Source organism: Centroberyx gerrardi, chromosome 1 (assembly GCF_048128805.1).
Source record: "Centroberyx gerrardi isolate f3 chromosome 1, fCenGer3.hap1.cur.20231027, whole genome shotgun sequence".
Classification (NCBI taxonomy): domain Eukaryota; kingdom Metazoa; phylum Chordata; class Actinopteri; order Beryciformes; family Berycidae; genus Centroberyx; species Centroberyx gerrardi.
In genome coordinates, this window is record NC_135997.1 from 2297233 (window position 1) to 2322582 (window position 25350).

At 40.9% G+C, this 25350-nt stretch overlaps 1 protein-coding gene and 1 long non-coding RNA gene across 2 annotated transcripts; one reads left to right on the forward strand and one right to left on the reverse strand.

Moving 5' to 3' along the window:
* Positions 1 to 968: 968 nt before the first annotated feature.
* zdhhc13 (zDHHC palmitoyltransferase 13) lies at positions 969 to 16711 on the reverse strand. Its single transcript, XM_078283254.1, has 17 exons — positions 16669 to 16711; positions 14987 to 15210; positions 11824 to 11946; positions 10697 to 10774; positions 9753 to 9897; positions 9553 to 9617; positions 7555 to 7717; positions 6444 to 6569; positions 6210 to 6343; positions 5914 to 6016; positions 4905 to 5027; positions 4231 to 4293; positions 4000 to 4093; positions 3606 to 3689; positions 2620 to 2777; positions 1469 to 1566; positions 969 to 1240 (listed from the first exon to the last, which is right to left on the reverse strand). The coding sequence occupies exons 1-17, from the start codon at positions 16690 to 16692 to the stop codon at positions 1102 to 1104; spliced, it is 1944 nt and encodes a 647-aa protein (XP_078139380.1). The 5' UTR covers positions 16693 to 16711; the 3' UTR covers positions 969 to 1101.
* Positions 16712 to 23176: 6465 nt separating this feature from the next.
* LOC144539612 (uncharacterized) lies at positions 23177 to 25104 on the forward strand. The gene is made up of 3 exons (XR_013505048.1): positions 23177 to 23421; positions 24098 to 24225; positions 24718 to 25104. It is a non-coding gene; the product is annotated as an uncharacterized LOC144539612 (long non-coding RNA).
* The last annotated feature ends 246 nt before the right edge of the window (positions 25105 to 25350 follow it).

The following is a 25350-nucleotide window of genomic DNA, read 5'->3' on the forward strand; positions in this document are numbered from 1 at the left end:
CAGGTTTCTTAAAGGGGAACAGCTGCTGTGAGACCGCATGCACTGTGAGTCTACAGAGAGCCAGTTAAAGGTCTGCTGAACTCTGGTAGTATCTTGGGTTGTGTCTCTTCCTCCATGATAAAACACCCAAAATCAGTGATTCTGTGATCTGTTGCTCCGGTAGAGGAGACTGGAGAATTGTGTTTTTTTTCTCTCTCCATTCACTGCCATTGTATGGAGGAACAGTCTGAAAATCACTTCTAGCACATAAACGAACGCCGACAAAGCAGATTGTGACAATATATAAAAAAACTAGTCATGTTGCTGAATTGTTTTTAAGTGAATCTCTTTCTTTATGTTTATTAAACCTTTCAGTTTGAACAAGTGGAACACCGAAATCCGGTCGGAGGAAATTTATGCCGATGGAACAAAGAAAATAATACGTTTACCAATAATTGTAAATAGGGAAAAAAAAAAAAGTGGGAGACAGAACTTTGACAAAGCAGATTCTGACAATATATGAAAAACGAGTCTCACTTTTTTTCTCCAATCTCCTCAACCGGAGCAACAGATCACAGAATCACTGATTTTGGGGAGGAAGACACACAACCTAAGGTGCTACCAAAGTTCAACAGACCTTTAAAAAGACAGGCACAACATTGCTATATCAGAGTACTATAGTGGTCATTCATTATTAAACGCATGCCTCTTTTACAAAAGTCAGAAAACATATACATTTAAAAAGATCCGTTCTCCAGAAACCATGATAAAAATAGGCTTGACGCATTTATAAAAAACAATTAAAAACTTCATATACAATTTAGGCCTTTAAAGGTCGAGTTAAACTCACCCAAACTAAAACATTTCATTTCATTTCATTTCACTTCTTCTGGTCAAGTATAAGGCAGCAGCAGTCTGTACAAAGAGCAACTGAACAAAACAATCACTACACATCGCCTCGTGTTTCCTCCCTCTGTAGCAGAGTGGTCTCTCTTCACCAGGAGCCGAAGAGTAAAAAAATAAATAAATTAAGCTCTGTGCTTTTGGTCCAGAACCACTTGTAGAATCTGACCCCTGACCCTGTGGGGGGCGGGGTGGGACGGGGGTCTGAGGGAAGGGGGGTCAGACCATGTCGGGGGGTCCGAACATGTGCTGGTCGCGGCCCGGAGGGAACTGCTGGGTCCAGTCGATGACGGCCGGCTTGAAGAGTCCGCAGCACCGCAGCTGGAAGAAGGACACCAGGTTCCTCACAACACCCAGACTGCAGACAGAGAGGCGATCAGGAGGAAGACAGGGATTCATTAAGCAACAATCACATGTTAGACTGTACATCAGCGCGGCTGTGACTCGGTGCAGGTAATCTTTGGTCCATGAAGTCCAGTAGTAGGTGGTTATGCAACAGTTTAAGATGAAGAAGCATAGCATAGAAGCGCCCAACATACTCTTCAGAAACATGGTGAATAAGAAAGGCTCGGCTATCTGGACTCACTTGTAGGGGTTCTGTCTCAGAGAGATGGATTGTGGGAGTTTCCTCTGGTGTTGCGTCAGGCTGGTCCTCTCTGCTGTGGTCAGGCCCAGGAACGCAATCTGGAGACACAAAGGAGACGCTTTAGTCACAGTTGGAAAATATAAAGTATAAATATACCAATCTGCTATATTCCTGTGAAGTGAACCATTGGTATTCCCTGATAATCCCTGACCTCTGCAGACAATTTACCAAATTCCCTGACTTTTCCTGTCTGGAATTCACTTGTCTAACTTCCATGATATTAGTAGTTTATCAGCTACATCACAGGTTTACAAAAGATATCTGTCAGCTGAAACACTGAATTACTCTGCTGTAACATTAAAAAGGCAGTACAACCAATAAAATCATTCTCAGGCTGCAGCCACACTGATCTGTTGTGTCTGTCCGTCTCCATTCATTTCAATTCATTTTCAATGAGAGCTGATTTGTCACCGTCCCTTTAGCCAATCAGAGGCGTTCCTACGTTTGTTTTGGAAAAACTAGCGGTGAACACAGAGACGACAGTCCGACCAAAACAAAGATAAAACAGAGAGAGCCTGGTGTGACGTCGGGGTGACTGGAGGTTTTCCAGCTCAGTTTCTTATTGAATTTATTCTGTAGAGTCTGTTTCTTCTTTTTTTCTATCAAGCAGCTCCGTTATGAGCAAAGCTTCCTGTTCTTCTGCCTCGCCGCCATGTTGACGCTCAGAACAAACCAACACACATAAATCTATCATCAATAATTCGGTTTTCTGATGGATCAGTGTGGCCATAGTAAAAAAACATTTTGAATCCATTTGTGGATAGGGACGGGACCTCTGACACCTCTTGGTACAGGTAAAATGTATGGCAGAAAACCAAAATTAATGAAATGTATTTTGTCTGTAGTCGTAGCATCTCTCTCTCTCTCTCTCTCTCAAATTATTAAATAACAAAAAAAAATAAAAATAAAAATAAAAAATAAAAAATTAAGTAACAGAAAAATAATTCCATCCCCTCCTATTTATTATTGTGTGTGTGTGTGTGTGTGTGTGTGTGCGCGTGTGTGTTGCTGTGCCTCCACTGTCTAATGACTATCATTGTTTCTGTGTTTATATCACTTGTGTTTCTCTCTTTTCTCTCTCTCTCTCTGACCTGGTAGAGCTGCAGCAGCAGGATGACGGAGGACCAGGATGTGTGGTAGAAGGCCAGGCAGAAGACGCTGAGCACCCAGGGGGAGCAGCCCACCAGGGCCGACACCACGCCCCACAGACCCTGCTCCTCGTACCGCAGGGGACAGCGGCTCGACCAGTCTGAACACCGAACCACAGGGAACATAAGCATGAGGGTTGAATGGAAACACATAACTGGAGCGCATACTGTGCTTAGGGCTGGGAGATAATTCAATGTTATCATTTATGCAATACTGTGCAATACTGATTCCGGTAATAATTTTGCGCAATAATTTAAAACAAAGGGGAAGGAAAAAAGCAGGAGTGAAAGGCCCAGGTCAGGGATTTCCTCCTACTCCTCCTCCCCCACACCCACCCACAAATTTCTTATTTTTCTTATTTCTATATTATTATTGTTATATATTGTAGTATAATGCACATACTTTACATATTTTTATAATGCACATACGGTACTTTACATATTTGTATTTTATTGTAGTATAATGCACATATTTTACATATTTTTATATTTATTTTCTTATTTCTATTTTTCTTATAATTTCTCTATGCCTATATATATTTCTGTGAGCAACTGCAACAAAACCCAATTTCCCCTCGGGGATCAATAAAGTATTTCTGATTCTGATTCTGATATTGTCTTTCAGTGGAATCATATCGTGATGATTTTGGGATTTTGAGATATCATGACGCACAATTCAGCTGTCTGAACTGATGATAACAAGCAAATTTTATGGTATGAAGGTATGAAACATTTTAAGAAACATCATTTGAAAATGTCAGGTTTGTTTTATATCTTACGTTACCATTTGGTTCAATGGGATGGACACTGATTTGATTATTTCTCATGTGATTTTCCACACATCAAAAAAACATCCTTATTATGATTATCGTGATATTGATTTCAACCACATCGCCCAGCTCTAACTCTGCTTGTGTTGGCTCACTCACACACGAGACAGCCGTAGAACATCCAGACTCCCATCATCAGGAGGGAGAACAGGAAGAGAACGAAGAAGTGATGGTTCCTCGCTCCTGATGGAGAAGAAACACGACATGCAGTTTGTTAGACAGCAGACCGCATTCAACTCCAAAGCCTTGGAAATTTAGGTAAACAAACCTCTGGAAACTGATACTGTAATACATGTCAGATAATTTCATAACTAATAATAATTGTAGAATAATTGTAGTAACTGCTGGTTAATGTAATAATCTTTGTGATAATCAGAAAAACTATTACAGGATCAGGTTTTATTACATTTTTGGCTCAACTTCTTATTACATTTTGACATGTTATTACATTATCTGTCAGTAGAAACATAATCATGGCTGCAGTCAGTCTCACCGATGCAGCTGTTGGTCCAGATGGAGTGATGGTCCTGCTTCGCCACACAGGCGTCGCAGGTGAAGCAGTGGTTGGTTCTCATGGGTTTCTTTATCTGTGAAACGACAAAACAATGTAAAACGCCGCTGGTTGTTCAGTCCATGCGTCTCTATTCCCGGTCTGGACGGCTCACTGTGTTGTTAAAGTGAAGGTGTGTGTGTTTGATGTGTGTCGGTCCCTGCAGAGCCTCACCATACAAGATGTGCAGAAGATCCTGGGGTCCAGACAGCCGGCCTCGGCCAACATCAACACATTCTGACAGAAGAGGAAAAAAAACAAGTCAATTATGTAAACAAACAGGAGTCCACATCGTCACAAAATAAGCCCAATCAAGAATCAAGACCCTGACATGAAGCAGAGGCTCTCTGTACATTATCCTGCTTATTACACAGCTGCCTACCAAACACATTCATCACTTGAAAGAAAATATTGAGACAATCCATAGAAACATCTGCAGCTAGCATCCATGCTACACTGCAGCAGAACTGTAACCATAGAAACATAAACAAATCCAGTTAGATTGCTGTTCAGCCTCTAACCAGCAATCAAAAGTTTCTTGCTCTCTGAATAAATTAAAAGTAATAATGGAATTTGTTTTCCATGTTTCTAACCTCCGTTAGCTGAGTGTTTGTCTGTGCTAACCTGCACTAATGTCTTTTTGCTTCAAGGTGTCTCTAGTTAATTTGATTAGAAATCAATGAAATTGACTACAGAGTGACCTGGTTTGATGTGAAACAACCGTCTGTCACTCAAAAAAAAAAAAAACAGACTGCAGAATGCGTTCATTGGTCAGAACTGAGGATGCAACAAAGCTGTGTACTAATATTCAATATTATTCAGTTTTCAACTCTTAATGCCCATCCTACCATTTTTTTCTCTTCTTCGGTGGCCTTGACGAAGCCGGGGTCGGTCCTGCAGGTGCGGAGGTAGTAGTAGAGCAGAGCGGTGGCGTTGACAGTGAACAGCACCTGAACTGTGGCGCTGGGTCCATGTGGGGTCAAAGGTTAAGAAGCTCTTTGTTCATCAGCTTGACCAACAGGCTAAAATATCAAACCCCAAGTCTAACGGCAGGGAAGTCAGGCTGCTGAGCAGGTCAGGTATGTGACCGCACAGGTTCAAATCCTCTGCAGTCTCATCTCTCTCTGGACCACTTCCTGTCACTCTTCACTTCCTTAAAAGTTTCTAAAACTTGACTGAACTGTCGACTCTCCCTTAAAGGAAAAATCTCCCCTCAGATCCTCGTACATAGTTATATATCATCAATCTGTTATGTTCAGTGAATTCTAGAAGTTATTTTGTGATGAAGTGTTGTCAACCTGCCTCATCTACTTCTACTTCAGTTAGTGACTTCCTACATTTCCCAGAATGCCTTTCGACAACCTCCAGAGTCTATCATCGTCTATGATCGCAGCCCCTTACTCAAAACCCAACCTGTCTTGCTGCTGCATTGCATTCTGGTCTCTCTCCTGCTCCTGTGGTGGAGAAATTGGTCTCTCTCCTCTTCTACGATGGATTTCTCCCTGTATGATTGTTGAACGTCTCTTGGTGCAAAATGGCGGCTCTAGAAAGAAGCCCTCGCTCTTTGATTCTGAGGGACTGACACCAAAACCTGACGTTTACCGCTGATGTTTTACATCCTGAAACATTTTCTCATATCAAACTCCATTGTAGCTGCTGGAAATATCTGGAGGTCTACGATTGGCCAATTATTCATAAGAAAAGTACAGCACCAAACAACACAATCGGCACAGGAATGCAAGGTATATTGCTAACAGATGTTTTGTAACCATGTTTTAGGGTAGATTTTTCCTTTGAAGCAAACAACTCAGTCTAAGCTCTTGCTGTCAGGCTGTGAAGGCCTGAGAGTTAAAGGATATCTGGCAGGAACCAGAGGCACCAGGTGACGAGCATCCAGAAGACTGAAGCCATGAGAGCTGTCGCCGGCAGGAGAGACTGGAAGGCTGGACTTGGAAAATTCCTGTTCAGAAACAAACATTTCTTATTCAATGACAAGTGACACTTTTGTGAAACGTGCAAAATATCTTGCTGGCAGCAGATGGAGTACATGAGCACCAGAACAAGAGCTGGACGCCATACAGCTATTTCATTTTTCTCTTTTAGACTAAATGAAGAAGTGTCAAAAGAACAGTTCAGTGGAAATCCGTTCGCACCTTGAGGCGAGGTTGACCACACCGATCACACAGGCTAGCAGGATGCCTTTGAGCAGCCAGGACTCAGAGTTCATATCCACTATGGCGCCCACACTTCCAAACACGGCAACGCACAGCAAAAACTGCAGAAACACCTGGAAAAATGGAAACAGGAGGGCGTCAGAGGAAGAGGCTCTACGGATCGGTCCAGACTTTTGCTGAGTTTTAAGGTTGCGACAGGAAGATTTCTTATACCCGGTATCTGTTGACTATCCGCAGGCAGCGGGAGCTGGAGCGGATCCTCTCCTGTTTGATGTGGTTCAGCATGTGGATGAGCAGCGGGCTGTGCACCTGGTGGGCCAGGTCGATGGGGGTGTGGCCCTGAGGGAGAGACAGGCGACACACAGCTGTCAGCTGTCCTGGTGTATTCACTTTAAAATCTGTACAAGCAACAAGAGGTTTCTGTAACATCGCTGCGTCTGACCCGCTGGCTGTGGCTCGCTCTATTCTGACTGACTTTTTTTCAGACTTTTTCACTGTTTTGGTATTGCTTTTCATAACGTTACATCGCTTTGATGAGTTACCACTGCTAGGGCTGGTCGATATAGACAAAATCAGATATCACAATATTTTAGACTGAATACCTCGATATGGATAATGTGACGATATTTTTGGGATGAGCAGTCATGCTTTCATAAGATATTTACACACAAGAAAATTTTGAAAATTAGTAATGATCATTAGTAATCAGTAATAAGTAATATGGATATGATAAGAAGGTAAAGCCAATCATTGTTCATTTTGCTCTTTACGATAACCAAAATCCCAGATGACATGTAGTCTCATATCACGATATCAATATTATACGATATATCGCCCAGCCCTAACCACTGCTAGCTAGCAAGTGCTATTTAGATAGCATTAACCAAAAATAAACAAGAAAAAAAAAGACATATATCTGTCTCAAGATGTTAAAAAAAATGACTTCAGAGCTTACTATCGACCCAAACAATGGGTGCAACAGTTCTCCAAGCATTGTTTTTGAAATGTTCATTCTTGTTGCAGAGAACCGGAAGTTTTGAATGGCTGGAATCAACTTCTCATCCATTTTTCCAGGCTGAACTGTTGTTCATGAAACTAAATCACATCGGTAGGGAAACAAAGAAGCGCGGAAATCGGGTTTAGCCGTTGACGACCGATGACTACGAAAAGTCCAGCTTTTCTCGGCTGACAAGCTTGTCGGTCGTCCACATCGGCCGAGTTTCCCCGGTCGCTCTACAGGGAATGAACGGACCTGACAGTGTGAGCGCAGAGTGAAACCTGCTGGACCCTCCTGTGTGTGCTCTGTCTGTTCTGTGAGACTCACGTTGATGTTCTCTGCGTCCACGCTGGCGCCGGCCTCCAGCAGGATGTGAGCGGCGTCTACGTTTCCTGCCAGCACGGCACAGTGCAGCGGAGTGTTCCTGTTCACCTTGTCCACCGCGCTCACCGACGCATTGTTCTTGATTAAGAAGTTGGTCGGCTCCGGTCTGGAACACAACAGGAACCAGGTTTACTTTTTATTAACACCTCTTTGTATACCGACATAAAGCCATGGAATAACTTCAGGTTTGTTAGTATGAATTAGCTAATTAACCCCGGCCTGCAGACTAATAGACTCATGATGAGGAAATGACTGGCAGTTCCTCAACATGACACAACAATGCACAATAAGTGCAAACTGTGTTGATGGAAACAGAAAGTGAGCAGCAGCCGTTACCAGCAAGCGAGCAGCTTACACAGCAACAGCTGATCTTTATCAAATTCACACAATTAAAGACATTTTTTCCATTCAAGGTAAAGAAGAAATCAAAGGATGCATTCCAGCCACTGTAAAAGATAATGGGCTGGTTTTGCATACAGGGATTAAGCCTAGTCATTGACTAAGGACTGTTTCAGTGGATATCGTCGATAGCCTAGGATAGGGCTGAACGATTTTGAAAAAATATCTAATTGCGATTATTTTGACTGATATTGCAATTGCGATATGATTTGCGATATTAGAGGGAATGATCATTTTTACATCATTATTCTCATTTTCATTGAAAAACGTATTAAAATGATTATGGTGTGATTTATGCGGGATCTGTACCAAACAAAGATGTTTTCTTAAGTCTGTAGAATATGATGTGTAGGCCAGGACATCTCTGCAGCACGACAATATTTAATTTAAAATGGTATTTTGACACACATTTCGCCTTTAACAAATATTGCGCCTCCTGCGATTTGAAAATTGCAGTAGGCCATATTGCGATTTCCATAAAATTTCGATTAATTGTTCAGCCCTAGTCTAGGACTAGGCTTAATCCCTGTCCGTGAAACCAGCCCAAAGGGTTCTTTGGCTATATCCCAAGGTTTACTAACACATACGAATCCACATAAAAAGGCAGTGGAAAAATCGGTTCCAAATGGATCAGAGAACATAAAATAGAAAATATATTTTATAATATTAGTACTGCACAAAACAAGTACTTCAGCAGTTACTCAGTTGCTGAGCAGCTACAGTCCTACAAGCCTATATTTGTGTTAATTTATTACTTTGAAATGCTTGTATTTATCAGCACTATTAGTAGCAAATAAACTACTTATTTTGTGCGTTATACGGTTTCCCACCTTTTCTATTTTACTAATACACACACCAGTCACACTAGTTAAAACACACACACACTAGAATGTGTGTGGGTGATACTTTCAGATGCAGATCTATTGTAAATAGAAACAACGCAGACACGGCTAAATGTAAACCACTAGCCAGTGACAAGACTCCATTCTAGGGTCGTGGCTGTGACGGTGTTCCCGGTGACATACGGTGTTGGATTCAACACCGGTGTTATTAACCCCACACTGGGAAAACCGTTATTTTGTAATCCAAAAAATAAAAGCACATATTCACAGCTTCCATGTTCAAGCTACTAAATGATAAACAGAGATACTAACAACATACTGATCACTAATATGACAGTGGTTGTTGACAGGGGGGTTCATTTCAATAATATTAATTACTTGTCCTTACCTACAGTGACCTACTGCAGTATGCCAGTCTTTGCACTGCACTCATTAATTCTCTATCTGAGTGTTGAGCAGTTAAAAAGTATTATTGTTTACGTTACAGACACATGCAAGTTTGGGACAAATTGTAGAATTGTTTTAAGTTTGACTTTCGTTTTCCTGACCCACCCTCTAGTGGCGAAAGGAGGAGGGAAGCAATACCGGTGTAAAACTGGCACCACCGTGACAACTGTACACCGGTCCACTCAAAGTATTTACGTTTTAACTGTAAACAAATGGGGTTAAAAGCATATCTGTAAAGGAGCAAGTTGCTTACCCAATAATCTTCTGCGCTGCTAACATCAGCGGTGTCTGTCCGTTGCAGTCGGGGCCGTCTACTTCCTGGAAGCAGAGAGGCAAATGAGAGGATAATCATCCAGGGAAATCAGAAGAAAAAAAAACACCTATACAAATGAGCTGAGAGTGACAACCACAGGGAGTGTGACAGAGAGTGAGGCAGAGCAGAGTGTTCAGTACCTGTCCCTTAGCCATGAGATACGCTGCTATGGCCATGTGCTGGAAGAGGATGGCGAGGTGCAGACTGCGGTAACCTTCTCCGTCTGCGATCGACGGGTCCGCTCCGAATCTCAGCAGCTGGATCACCATGGAGAGGTGGCCCTGCCTGTCCAGGGACAACAAGCACCACAAGTCTCAAGTCAAGAGCCAAGTCTAAATGTAGATTACCAAGTCAAGTCCAAGTAAAGTCCATGTCATTAATGTCAAGTCTCAAGTCTAAATGTAGAACATCAAGTCAAGCCAGAACAAATCAAGAGTCCAGTATCAATTTAATATCAATGCAATATGGTTTTAATATGATAAAAACTTGGTAAGAGCATCATGAGTTTGATTTCTATAATCAGTTTCAACTTCAATAAATTCAATCATTCCATACAAATTCACTTTAGACTTAGATGTTAGAAACGTTTTCAAGTCATCAAAGTCAAAGTCGAGTCCCAAGTCACCAGAACCCAAGTCGAGTCAAGTCTCAAGTCTTCTCTTCATGCATCAGGTCAAAGTCTCAAGCAATTAAAATTGTGACTCAAGTCCAAGTCATGTGACTCCAATCCCCACCTCTATATGTTTTGGCTAGAGTTCTGACAGATGTGGGGGAATAAAAAATGTCATTTTATAAATAAATAAATAAATACAGGGTATCTGCAGGTTTCAGTCCAAGTCATGTGACTTGGGTCCCCACCTCTGCTAATAACCGAATACTTCATAAACAAGTAAACATGTCGTCCCCCACGAATGATGCAGGCAGCCCTTGGGCCAATCAGTAACAAGATGCATCGTCCCTCCAAGTTTCATCACAATCAGACCAGTGGTGTTTGACAGACAGATCCAGACACAGAACATTAACACCCAGCAGTGCGTGCAGCTGCAGCTGCAGCAGCAGTGAATCCCTTCCTGGTCATATTCACCTGATGGCCCAGTGCAGAGGAGTGGAGTTCAGGTCTCCTCCCAGCTGGTCTATCACTGCCCCCTTAGACATGTAATACCTGCCAGAGAGAAGGGAAGGTACACCAAACAAACTGCAATTAAAACAAAGTCACCGCTTTCCAACAGTCTCAAAAGTTTCAAGTTGGAGGCTGCTGTTATTTTAAGTTGTGCTGGTTGTTTTTCAGTTGTCTCTTCGTGTTGTTTTTGTTCTCTTTGTATGTTTTTTTGGGATGGGACGTTATATCGAAGTTCAATATATCGCAATGCAACAATGTGAGAATACGTATTGTGGGGCAGAAAAATTAATTGCGATATTAGCTCCAATTACCAAATCAAACACCAATGATTCAATGATTATTTGGCCAGCTGCGCAGATTTCTGGGTTTCAAAACTCACTTTCCAGCCTGTAGTCTGTTTTGGAACAAAAACCCCATCCACTCTTCCAAAAAGGGCGACACATCTCGTTCTCAAGCCAAAACAGGAAATGCCAAAGCTGTTTTAATATTCCAGTATTTAGCATGGTGATATATCAGCTCTTCACTAGACGTTTTGTGTTGGATCTCTGCTCTAATTAACTAGTTTACTGCTCTCTAGTGAGGGAATGATCTGCTTATCTCACGATACGATTCAATATGCGATATGGGATTCATGATTCAATACAACCAGGATACGATATAATAAATAAAAGTTAAATGACAACAAAGTCTGACTGTGCAGAATTATGTTTATTTCTGAGACACAAATCTTTCTAGCGATGGCATTGCCTGCTAGAATGTAAACAACAATTTAAAAATGTCATTACAAAGTGACAATAATATAATTTGGATGGAGAGCTTGTGAAATTGTGATGGTCAAGCGTCTCATTTGTGATTACTACAGCAGAATAAAATGGAGCTGATATCATCATTCATTTTTCTGCCCCACAATACGCATTGTCACCTTTTTGTATTGCGACATATTGAATTTCGATATATCGTCCTATCCCTACTCCTCTCTATTGTAAAAACTTTGTTTCTGTCCATTACAGGCCACCGTAAACAGTGTCAGAGACCTAATAAAAGTCATAGATTACTTAATGCTGGTTGTGTGTGATCTGTGCAGCTCTTACTTGACCATTTCTGAGCGGTTGTTGATGGCGGCCCAGTGCAGCAGAGAGACGTTCTCTTTATCCGGCTGTCTGACATCATATCCTGCCTCCACCAGCTCCTTACAGCGCTCCAGGATGCCGAACCTGAAACCAGGACAGAGGAAACGCTTAGAAACAACAGCAACAGCAAGAAGAACTACAGTTACAAAGTACTTCAAAATAAACGCAACAAAACCAAACACATAACAAAAAAAATTGGACTCTAATAAATGAATAATACTGCTGCTACAGGATAATGGGAGCTATAACAAGTTAACAGCTGAATGCAAGTTTATAGAAAATGAGTTTTCAATTGTGTCTTAAAAGAAGATACAGAGTTTTCTAATCACATTTTCTCTGGCAGCTTGTTCCAAAGTTTAAGGGTCCTGATCACAAATACCTGATCACATTTTGTCTTTGATCTGGACTCTGGAACAGTCAAAAGAGCTTCGACTGAACTGCCGATGTGTGACTATGCTTCAGTACATATGGGGCCAAGCCATTTATTGCTTCAGAAATAATCAATCAAATCAACAACCTATCAAAGCCTTAAAATTGATTTGGCAAGTCAACTGGACTCCAATGAGTTAAATAATCTCTCCCCTTAGCTGAGACAAATATACTGAGCAGCCGGTTTGATAGTGTCTGCCAGGTCGCAAAGATTACCATGAATTATAAAAGTTGCAGTTGGTGGAATTTGGAAATAACAAAAATAAACTCAAATGTATCATTATTAAGCTGAGAGAGTTCTGAACATTAAGTTGCTAAATTTAATGTCTGCGATATAATCAGCTATGCATCATCAGCTTAGCAAATAGATAAAACACATACATTTACACATTATGAATTATCAGAAACTAACACATAAAGCAGGAGTCTCTTGTAGATTTGACAGAAGAAAAACCAGCTGAACTCTGACAATCCAACCATTTCACACTAATGTGACAAGTGACTGTATTGCTTGTATTGTGGGAACAACAGAGATCAAATATGGCCAAAATGTAAATAAAGCAGTTTCAATTAATCAGATTGTCAGACTGTAGAAACACAGCACATCATGTCGACTCCGAACTGCAAACAGAGGAGGAGCTTCTGAGAGTAAGATCCAGCTCCAGTCTTTTCTTTTCTCTCCCCGGTCTTTCAAGAACACTGACCTTTGCTCTGCTGCACCCAAACTCTTTCATGACTTAGTGAAGGAGGTCAACACTGCAGCGCTCTAACCTCACAGTCTGCCTGATTCATGTTCGTGCACACCTTAACTTTCTGTGCACTGTGTTTTCCTACAAACTACTTACAGAAATACTCTGAAATGAATCGTCACCCTCCCACTATATGTGGAAATACAAGTGGTGAACGTTCAGTTGAGCTGTCTGATCTGATATACAGTATATATGGTTGATCTCAGTGATATTCCCTAAAATATGGCAAATGTCTTTTTTTTTCTCCTCAGAAATTTGAGTTTATATACGTTTGTTATCATTCATTTAGACTTTAGACAACACAATTGGTTATCACGATATTACAATATCAGAATTTCAACACAATATGACCCCATTTAAAGACTATATATGATAATATTGAATTATCGCCCAACCCTATTACATATTTACTGTAGAATTGATCAATACTACACTGGTTGTCTATGGGAAGAACTGAACCTGAACCGATTCCACGTAGTAGTAGTAGTAGTAGTAGTAGTAGTGGTAGTAGTAGTAGTAGTGGTAGTAGTAGTAGTAGTAGTAATAGTAGTAGTAGTAGTAGTGGTAGTAGTAGTGGTAGTAATCGTAGTAGTAGTAGTAGTAGTGGTGGTGGTGGTGGTGGTAGTAGTAGTAGTAGTAGTAGTAATAGTAGTAGTAGTGGTAGTAGTAGTAGTAGATTCGTAGTAGTAGTGGTAGTAGTAGTAGTAGTAATAGTAGTAGTAGTAGTAGTGGTAGTAGTAGTAGTAGTAGTAGTAATAGTAGTAGTGGTAGTAGTAGTAGTAGATTCGTAGTAGTAGTGGTAGTAGTAGTAGTAGTAATAGTAGTAGTAGTAGTAGTGGTAGTAGTAGTAGTAGTAATAGTAGTAGTAGTGGTAGTAGTAGTAGTAGATTCGTAGTAGTAGTGGTAGTAGTAGTAGTAGTAATCGTAGTAGTAGTGGTAGTAGTAGTAGTAGATTCGTAGTAGTAGTGGTAGTAGTAGTAGTAATAGTAGTAGTAGTAGTAGTGGTAGTAGTAGTGGTAGTAATAGTAGTAGTAGTAGTAGTAGTAGCAGTAGAAGTAGTGGTAGTAGTAGATTCGTAGTAGTAGTAGTAGTAATGGTAGTAGTTGTTTTATTGGATAGTTTTACTGTCCCATAGTCTAAATAATATATTGTTATGTTCAATGTTATGTTATGATCTGTTTCAAAGGCTTTTTCAACAAGAATAACATTCTGAGGGAAACACTAAATTGTTTGGAATTTCTGGGCATGGACATGGTCAAATTTAAAGACACTGAATATTGACACAAAATATCGGCTATCAGCAGCTTCAGTCCAAAAATATCAGCCTTGAAAAAACCCTGCTGGTTGAACTCTAAACCACACAGCTCACTGCTCTGCTCAAGTTTCCTGACTTAGAAAGATCCTTTGTCCTTAAGTCCCACTGAGACGCACTGGAGGAATCTGATAGCTTTGTTAACAAAAAATGCAGAATTAAATAAAAGATGAACTAAAATATTGTTCAAAACCCAGAACGGCAACCATAATATGAAGTATGAGTGATATGATGATAGAAGGTTCATCAGATATTTAAGACAAATCTAAGACATCTAAGACAAAAATGTGTGAATTATTTTAAAGCACACTGAAAAGGGGCATAAATCTAAGGGGTGTACACATTTTCACACAAGATAATACAGCACCCACCTAAGCAGAGAGCAACTTAACATTCAACTGTAATCTATTGTTTTTATTAGTCTTATTCATTGATATTGTCATTCATGTGTTTTTTGTGTATCTCGTTTACTATGTAAAGCGTCTCTGCGTATCTAGAAAAGCACTACAAATAAAATGTGTTATCATTTTTTTAAATTTTCTATTTTCTAAAACATTTCTGCCGTAACACAATGATATGGGAAGAGACTATGCAGTTCTATCAGTCCACAGAGAGCTGATGTTTCAGTGCTTACTGTGTTGCCTTGACTATGTCCCAGCTGCTGCTGTCATCCATGTGTGAACGTTTCTTTGGCTGCTGACCGGACTCCATCACCTGATCTGCGTTTTTGCCAAACTGCCCGTGAAAAGCGGGCATGAAGCCGTGCGCCATGCCGCTGAACGCCGCCACCCTCGGCCCGTGGCTGTGGGAATGACCTCCATGTCCATGGTGACAGTTGTCACCCATGTGACTGTGACTCTGCAACACAGACAAGAGGGAAAACACACATCAGGATTTCACATTTGGTCTGACATCATGGTCCTTTTGGAAAGCTGAAACCGGTAGTGAATAGTAGCAATTAGGGATATATTGAAATTCAATATATCGCAATACAAAAATGTGACAATACGTATCATGGGTCAGAAAAATTAATCGTGATATTAGCTCCATTTTATTTTGCTGTAGTAATCGCATATGAGACGCTTGACCATCACAATTTCACAAGCTCTCCATCCAAATTATATTATTGTCACTTTGTAATGACATTTTTAAACTGTTGTTTACATTCTAGCGAGCCAATGACATCACTAGAAAGATTTGTGTCTCAGAAATAAACATAATTCTGCACAGTCAGACTTTGTTGTCATTGAACTTTTATTTATTATATCGTATCCTGGTTGTATTGAATCCTGAACCACATATCGTGAGATAAGCAGATCCCTAGTCAATATTAAACTTTTGAACCCACAATGCAATCGTTTGGCTACAAAACACTTCAATTTTGCTGCACTAACTGTTTGGAGGAATTTCATGGACATTTGATGCTTATATTGGAGGTGTAAAAAGAAAACGTTGATTTCAATAGTTTGTGAGAAGGCTGAGTTTTGACTGACATGGGGGTGAGCAGAAAATGGGGTGAACCATTTCTTTAAAACAGCTCTTCAGCCCCTGGGATCCGCTGGATGTTATTTGTGTTCTCACGCCCCTGCCTGCAGGCTGTTAATGTTGTTCATGTTCTCCATCCTGACAGACACCTAAAGCTACTGACACTATAACTGACAGGCGGGTAACAACATATGGGAAAGCAAAACGAAGGAGATGGCTGGGGGAACCGGCTGAAATTAATATAAACACTGAATAAACACATGGAGCTAACGGCTGCTAGCAAACAGCCCGGAGCAGCGGGTGGAGGGGTTACAGTTTCATAACATTATTACAGATATTTAAAGAAAACTGGCTATAGCAGTGAAGCTAGCTGACGAGCACGGAAAGGGTTAAACGAGCGTTAGCTGTCAGCGCATCATCATCATATTAACCAGATCAAATCAAAACGAGTTTCCGTATCGTGGACGACTGGACGTTAATGAATTTAATGATGATAATCAGCTAACGCCAGATCTGAGTCGTGATTCAGAACAGATTAGCGAGTTTGACGGTTAAGTTAATTAACGTCAGGTAGCGGGTTAACTACGCGGACTTCAGCTCGCTGATAGCTGGAGGTAACGTTAGCTGTGTGTGTCGATGTGTCTCAGACAGGTTAGCCAACGTTACAGTGTGTTACCGATTAGCTAAAATTAGACAGCATGCTAGCTCATGCTAACACCCGGACCGGAGATCAGTTTAAGGACGCAGCGGGTCAGCCGGGTCGCTGCCAGCTGAAACAGGAAACCGCAAACACCGGGAACACGAGCCGCTAATGACCGTAAATCAACTTACAGCACTGTCCTCGTTCCAGTCCATCTTGTTGTGAAGGGAGGGGAGGAAAGTTCCTGCCTTTGGCCAGCGTCAAGCCAGCGGGAATCAACACATGACTTCCGCTATGTGCTTTTCAAAATAAAAGTTCTAATAACAGCAAGCCCAAGTTTTTAAGGTAATAAAGTACCAAAGTGAAAATAAAGAATATATTTGAGACGTTACCCGTGGCAAACGTGAATGCAGTTTCCCCCCGAAAATGTCAATGTCATAGTTGTGTTACATACATACAATTAAACATATATTGGCTATATAATATAATGCAGCCTCCACTGACCATTGTGAAGGCCATTGTCGTTGCTACACACTTTATGCAGGGCTGTCAGAAATGTGTAAACAGTGAGTCAAATACAAAACATACCAGACAACTTAAGGTAGTAGATATATTGTCTGGAAGGTGTTTTGTGTTTGAACCATCAAATATGTGTTATTTGTATCCTTAAAGTTTCCCCTTCCTCAAGTTAATTCACCATAATTCACCTTTGATCTATCTTGTCAATGTAGAGCTGTGTCTTGATGTCTTGATAGCCAGGTACTCTTGCTGCTGTATCCCGGTGTTCTTATTCAGTGCCGTTTTTGTTTTTCAAAGGTTCTTAGGTCTGCGTTGCTTTTATTTTGGAGGCAAAAAGCGCGATGCCGGAAATACTACTTCTGCTGATTTGTTGTAGTTTGACGCAGGTCTTCCTTTACACTTTTCTTCTTCCTGGATATTCAACACTACAGTTGATTGGACTATTTGTTTAGTCCCACCTACAACAAAGGGTTTTCTACTGCCGCCTTTATTATTCAAAAGTGAAAATAAATTTGATCCTCAAACATTTATGTTGAAGCACATTTTTTCCAGAATTTCACTAAAATGGCGCCAGAATATTTTATGTTTCTATACCTGAAGCCTTGTGCCATTGTAAGAAATTAAGCATTTATTACATAATGAATATGTCAATATGCCTTAACCAATAATCACTATACTATCCCTATAATAATCCTATGATATTCCTACAGGGGTTTAAACGCAGTAGTAGCTGTAATGACCGCAACATGGGATTTGTATATGGTATTGCTGTATTATTCCTATAGGGATTTATAGTTATAGTTTTTAAAATGATGAGGGGAAATGCTGTGACATCCCGACAGTTTCTCACTGCTGTGGATATCAGATTGTAGCTCATTGATTTTGCAAAGAAAGTCTGAAGCAAAGGCACAAAACTGACAAACTGGCAAAAATACTGTAGGCTACCTGTGAGGCCTTATTATGAGAGAAATAAACACAATACAAACACACCTATTGTGTATAATACACACATGCTTTGCTGCTATGCCTTACTATTATCCATAGCTATAGATTCCACACACTGCTGTAACTGATGGCTGAACCTCTTCATGAAATGATGCTGGGTAGCCTACCAGTTTAGTTTTTAATTGAATGTGACAAGAGGGATCTGCAGGAGTTTTTTTAAAGAGAAATTTCCAGTATCAAGGCTGTGCGTGGATCATAAATGAATGCCATGACAGCCTGCTGTAGTGGTGCTGGAGACGCGTTTAATGGCGTTCACAGTAAAATACAGAGTTATTAGACACACTTATAGCATCGCAAAAATGTAGTTCAGGGACTTTTCTTCTAAACAAAGCTTGTAAGCGAACAATTGGAATAGGCCATGCATGCATTTTGTAAACAAAAAAACAAAAACAAAAAAAAAGTGTAAATCACGATTTATCAAACTTTTCATTAAAAGCAAATCTCAAAGTGCTGCAATAAAAAGATAAATGAATCAAGTAAAACACCACGTGAAGAAAAACAAAGGCATTAGGAGTATTTTTAATGCAAAAACAAACAAATATGAATATCCAGTATAGCTATACAGAAAAATACAGAAAAATCTACACCAAGGCAGAGAACGATAAGAAACAAGAACTAGAACTGCATGCCAAAAATAAACTATAAAATATTACATAAAGAATTTATAAAGTTTGCACACTTCTACAGTTTTAACAACTTTCTTGTTATTTAATGTTTGTATTAATCTTATGTGGCCTACTGTCAGCATGGCATTAGGAGTAATTTGTTAGTTCATGTAGAAGTGTATAAAGAAATGCCATTCTGTAAATAAAGTTTTTTATGCCTGCAGAGGGCAGCGATAAGCCATGAAGAAGTTTTAAACGTCATGAGAGGAGCCAGGATGAGCAATATGAAATCTTTAAGGACGTTGTAGCCTAAATGATGTTAAATTTATAATAATAATAATAATAATAATAAAAATAAAATAAAAAAAAAAGAACAATCTGAAACCACATGAAAGTAGAGGATAATCTGGTGGTAGCAAATTGATAAAAAAATAAATAAATAAAAATAAAATTAAAAAAAAGGTCTGCTATGTTTTTATTGAGATCCAAAAAAAACCCCACTAGGCTACATCATACAAATGTGATTCACAGAATAATAATATATAATAATATTACACCGGCAAGTACAAAACACACACACACACACACACACACACACACACACACACACACACACACACACACACACACACACACAAAACGCAATATGACTTTCATACTAGATACGGAAATATTACAAAATAATTATTATAAAGAAATAAAATACACCAGTAAGTAAAATAATAACATAAACAAGCAGTTAAAAGTGCAGGAGGGGTTATGCCGGAAAAGATTCATCAAACGTTTGTGACTTTATTTTTTTTTTTGCTGTTAATTGATCTTAAAGATTGTAAAAGATATTTTGGGTCTATTAAGAAGATATCAAACTGTCTGCAACGTTTTCCCGCCGCGCTTCGACCCGGAAATAGAACCTAAAGAGACTTCCTGTGTTAACTGCCGCTGAAACTTCTGTTTACAAACATCAACTGAACGGCAACCAGACAACTAGCTTGCGCTTTAAAGTTTGTTAAAGTGTGTAAACGCAGTGCAGCGACCGGAAGACACGAAGAAACCTGTTAGCTTAAAGTCGAAGAAAGTTAGGTTAAAGTCGGCGATGCTAACGTGATTTCCAAGCCAAGTCTTCAGTGAACTCAGTCTGAATACAGTGGAGCATGGATGTAACGCCACATGCAAAGATAGGAGGAGGAGAAGAAGAAGACGTCTGCCTGGTCCTCCAGTCTGTTGTACCTGCTGCTGCTGTGCAGACAGCCAACATACAGGGAGCTCCAGTGTGTTTACATCCATCTAAACAGAGGGAGATAGTCTGTGGTGAAGGTACAGACCTGCTGAGTGTTGCTGCAGGAGAAGAAGAAATCCCAGTCAGTGTCAGTAACACAGGCGTTAAAGATGGTGAGACTATGGATGTTGTTTATCTGCCATGCATCAAGTCAGGGTCGCAGATTATAGGCAAAACAACACTGGTGAAGTTCAGCGACATTGTAGCTGCTTTGCATTCAAACGCAGACTGTGTGGTTTCAAAAGAGCAAGACGTGACAGACAAAGTCGAGGCACAACCGCAGCGTAAACCCACACCGGGAGCCGAGACGTTACCGGATGTGTCGAGTCTATCAGGTGTCTCTGCAGTGAAACCTGTCTGTAAGCTATCTGACACGTCGGCACGCTCTTTACAGTCTGACAAATCTAAAACAACGCAGGCCCCGGTGGGGGATGCAGCTGCGACAGGCGCTAAAAGACGTCGCAGAAGAAGAAAAGTGGCAACGCTGCACTATCCACGCTGCAGGGAAATAGGCATCGACCTCGATACTAAGAGACCACAGAGAAAAGAGAAGCTGGATGTGAAGTGGCTCACCAATGGCATCGTCACAGAGGTTTGTGGTTATGCCAACTTGGTGACCAAGGCTTTTCAGTTTGTGGTGTTTAAAACTTTGGAGGACAACTTTGAGCTTCGTTTGGAAAGCGACCTGCGTGAGAAATTCTACCACAGAGTATCCAAGGATTTAATCAAGCAAGTGAGTAACAACAGGAAGTGGATGAAGGGCGCAGGGCAGTTCGAAGTGTACAATCTACCTGTAGTGAAGAGGAAGATTCTCCGTCCTATAAGCCTAGATAGTATACATATCAAATTTTCTAAAAAGGTGGATCCATCAGTGGCCCTCCAGAGGCTGAAACGCCGTCAAGAGCGACTCTGGAAAATAAAAGTGAGGAAATTTACTACTTTGCAGAATAAAAGCATCAGAACAATTCAGAGACTTGTACATAAAATGGATCCCTTTCTAAATATTTGGTTGTATCGTGACGGACAAGCGGCCCGGCTCACCGCTGAGAATGAGAGCGGGGGGGGGGGGGGTCGCTCCATGCTCTGTGGAAACGGCGATCTCCAGCCAAAACGGCGGACATGGGGAGGGAAACATGCAGTGCGAGTCAAATGCTTCTGAGTCTGGCAGACCAGAAGTGAGAGAAACCCCGGGTATGGAGGCCGACAGACCAGACAAGCCCTGTCAGATGGAAACCGAATCGGCTCCTCGACTCCCACACCTTGAGCAAAAGGAAAACGACTTGGCAGGAGGTACGACGCCGACCCACGAAGCAGCTGAGGCCCGTGTCGAGAGCAAAGTGAGCGTAAAGAGGGAGTGTACCGACGTCAAGGAAGAGCCGGACGATCATCCCATACCTCTACAGCAAACCAAGACTGAGTTCAGCTGCAAGGCAGAACCAGATGTTGGCGGTAACGCAGCGTTGGAGCCGACACACGGACTCGGTACCGTTGGTATAAAGAATGAACCCGAGTCTGAAACTGAGTCTAGTATGGAGAGTGAATATGAGTTTGAAACGCTGGCGCCCGAGGAACCACATCTGGTGGTTTCAGTACCAGAGAGAACGCCTGAAAACCCCTATCCCCTCACCAGGAGAATAGGTCTACATCTGGGTGTGAAATCAACATTTGAACTCCATAAACGGAGGAGTTCTTTGAATCTGCTCACTAACGGTGTGATGCTTGAAATTCACAATTTTGCCAAAGAAGTATGCGCTTCTTCCAAACAGATTGTCTTCAACATCCTTGCAGACAACTTTGACTTTGACTTCACATCACAACGGTCAGAGCGCTTGGATAATCTCTGGTTGAAAATAAAGAAGATGATGTCAAAACGGAGTTGTATGACAAAACGAAAAACGAGAGAGTACATGAAAGAAGTCTTTACCCTGAGTGACGCCGCTGAACCCAAAAGGCGAAAGCAGCCTAGAAAACCTGCAAAAACAATCGCGCCGCTTCCGAGGTACCAAGGCCTGAAGGAAATATCCAGAAACAGGCGGCAGGCTTTGCAGCAGAAGAGAGAAGAGAAGGCCGTCCAGCTGGAAAAGGCAAAAGAAAGGAAAGCTAGACAGAAGCAGCACAATAGCAGTGTGTATACCACCTTCTGGAGGGTTCATTCTCCGCACCAAATATCTTCTTTAGGGAGACAGAGAGTGCAGCAGATGATCTCTGAGGAGCATCCGTACACGCTGCCTGTAGACGAAAACACAGCCGGTATCACAGAAATGGAAGCAGCTTCCCATGATGGAGAGCGGGGTTTCCTTACCCCCGATTCAGGGGGAGTTACGGAGCTAAACATGGACCGAAACCTCGAGTGTCAACCAGCAGAAGTGACTGTCATCATGGAGTAATTAGTACAAAAGGACAAAATTTTCTACAGAGAAGTTAGATTGCCAACATGGAAACGCAGAGTGAAGCAGTGGTTCCAAACCTGGGTGTCGGGACCCGCCAGGGGGCCGCAAGATCATTTTAGGGGGGGGTCGTGAGATGATTTATAGGAAAGGAAAAAAGCAGGTTTCTGCTATACAAATTTAATATCACGCCTATTTTTTGTGATTTTTCTCCAATTTTTGCTTTTTTTTTTCTTGTGAAATACTGAATAGTTTTCAGCCTCTAGGCCTCCAATGGTAATGAACCAAATGGAACGACCTGAAAAATATATATATTTTTTTCTCATTAGTTTTTGATCAAACAACCTGAAAATGGAAAATCTGTCTATTTTTTGGGCACGTTTGCCTTTATTAGGTAGTTCAAACGCTTGTGATGGGGGTTGCGAGTAGACATCGCTTCGTTTTAAGGGAACAGAACAGGATGAATGAAAGACGCATGTGATTTGAGTAGCCTTGTGATTACACAGCAGTGGTTCCCAACGTGGGGTCCGGGGACCACCAGGGGTCCTGGAGAGGGTTACAGAGGGTCCCCAGGAAAATGTAGAATAGTTTCATTTTATTATTAGTTCACTCCCTGGACAGTACAGTCTGTCTCCACTGTTGCCGCCCCACCTACAGTAAAGACACTTATGTAATACTGTATTCATCTTATCTGTTCGGTCCTTGACATGTAAAAGCTTGGGAACCCCTGATATACAGCATAGATCTTGATTTATCATTTCTTTTTGAAAGCGTTAACAACAGTTTCTAATCAAGAGAATTCCTATTGAAGAGGAACCAGGCAGCATCTTTTGGTTTCTTTATACTTTAATGATCCCATGATATTTCGTCCTTGGAAGTTTGAAGAGAGAGAGAGAGACTTAACAATACAAATATTTTTCCCCCCCTGAATAATACTTCCTGCTCATTACTATTTCATACTCAGGAAGATGGAACCGGCTCGTGTGTTCATCCAAATAAACACTGGCTGTTGAATGCAAAAGAGAGAAATGGACACAGTTTTGGAGAAGATGGAGAAGTTCTTTGTTCACAGATGTTTTGCACGCATGACGGCACGGCTGGTTTCTGCATCGCTGGAGAGGAAACGAGACCGACCTGCCTTTCACCTGACTGGTAAGAGCTCATTCAGTCACTCCTGTAATCACTCAGGAAATCATTTTAATTAACTGCTGGTCCTTAAAAAGTCTTAAAGTATGAGAACGTCTTAAATCCAGTTATTAGAGGTCTCAGAGTATTAAAGAACAGGGTTAGTAGTACAATCTGCATCCTGTCTGCTTTACTGAACACAGACTAGACTTCATGTCCCTTAACAACTCATTTCCAGGTGTGCTTTTTCTTTATACTGCCTATTTCCTATAGTTTCACAACTTTCATTAGCTGTGTTCACCCAGAAATAGGCAGGTTTGTTTCTTTATTTAGGTTTTTTAAATTGGTCTTAAATTCGGTTCCAGGTAGCATTGAAAAGGAATAAATTAAGCTTAAATTTGGCTTCCTGAAACCTGCAGATATCTTGTATTTATTTATAAAAGGATCTTTTTTCATGCCATCCGAGGAGACACTGGGCCAAAGCTGCAGTCAAAATCAAAATTTAAAAAATCTCTGGTCCAGGTCTCAAAGCCAACTGTGAAGAGACACATTTCTTACCAATTCTCACTCACTCACTTGTTGTCCCAACCATCGTTTTATCGTTTTGACACCATGTAGTACAGTGCAAAGCTCTTTTCTATACTGAAATACAACTTAAAAATGAACTTTTCTCTTTACTGCTGTTCAACATCCAAATAAACAGACTAATATGTCAAAACAGAAGAAGTCTCACATGATCAACGTTGAGCTGACGGTCCTGAATCAGACGCTGCACTTCCAGCTCAGCAGCAGCAGATGGAGCCGCCGCTCAGCTGATGGAGAGAGGAGCAGGTCAGTCCGTCAGGTTCTGTGAGTACAGGACGGTTTGTTATGCGTCGAGCTGCAGGAATGAAAATATGTGAATTTTTGTGATTTCGCTTTTTTTCTGTGTTGTAATGACAAAATTAAAAGAAATAGAAGATTTGAGATTGTCTGGACTGTTCGCTTCCTCTGGCAAACAAAAAGATCTGCAAGGGATCTTTTGTCCCAAGTGGATTTAACTTAATTAACAAACTGCATTAATCTGTCCCTTCACTCATTGATGTGATTTGTTTTATTGATGTGATGTGATGTGATTTGTTTTATTCAGTGGAGAGTTTTAGTGTCCCAAGCTTGTTTTTTTTTTTTTTTTTTTATAAATCCCTAACTTTGTGTGGAATTGTGAATTGTACACATCTGTTTGGGCACAAATAAGATGTGCAAAAAGATCTAAACTTGATTCTATACGCACAAAAAGATCTAAACTTGATTCCCTGTGTTCATGATTGCCTTTTGTCTTTGCAGGTTTGTCTTCAGCTGAAAACCTTCCCAGCATCCTCACAGTGCCTTTCCCACCACATCCAACCTCTCTGATCCATGAGAATATCACCGTTCTCATGTTAAAACCTCATAACTAGGTGATTTAGGTGATTTTCATGTTTCAGCTTCAGTTGCAGGATTACACGGCCCGGTACAGGTTGAGGAAATTCTGCCATCCTCGGGTTTATAAAACTCTTTCAACCCCCATTGGATAAATTGAAAAATGCCTGGTGGTCGAGCTGAAAACGAGGAGGTTTTTGTTAGTTCCAGTAAAGTTGACATTTTGGAGATACATGGTAAAACCTGTCATGTTTGCATATTCTTGTTCTGCATATTCCTAATTATTTTGTCAACTTGAGATTTGGCATTAAAGTACAAACTGAGCCTGAAAAGAAGATGTTCAGTTTTCAGTTCCTACTGTTGTGTGTTTTTTGAAGATATAGGGATACAGATTCTCAGATCAGAATCAGAAACGTATCGCCATGCAGCAGATGGTTGATAGGAATCTGTCTTGGTGTTGCATGAACAGCAACAACAACAACAACAACAACAACAGAAATGACAACAATAACAACAACAGCAAAAGCAGAAACAACAACCAGTAATGCACAACACAGA

Bases quoted from the DNA above. Each gene is read 5' to 3' on its own strand.
- zdhhc13 (XM_078283254.1), bottom strand. From the start codon at position 16,692: ATGGACTGGAACGAGGACAGTGCT. The intron at 9,898-10,696 runs GTGAATATGACC...GTCCCTGGACAG, and splicing joins CCTCTGCACTGGGCCATCAG to GCAGGGCCACCTCTCCATGG. The intron at 4,094-4,230 runs GTGAGGCTCTGC...GTCGTTTCACAG, and splicing joins TCTTCTGCACATCTTGTATG to ATAAAGAAACCCATGAGAAC.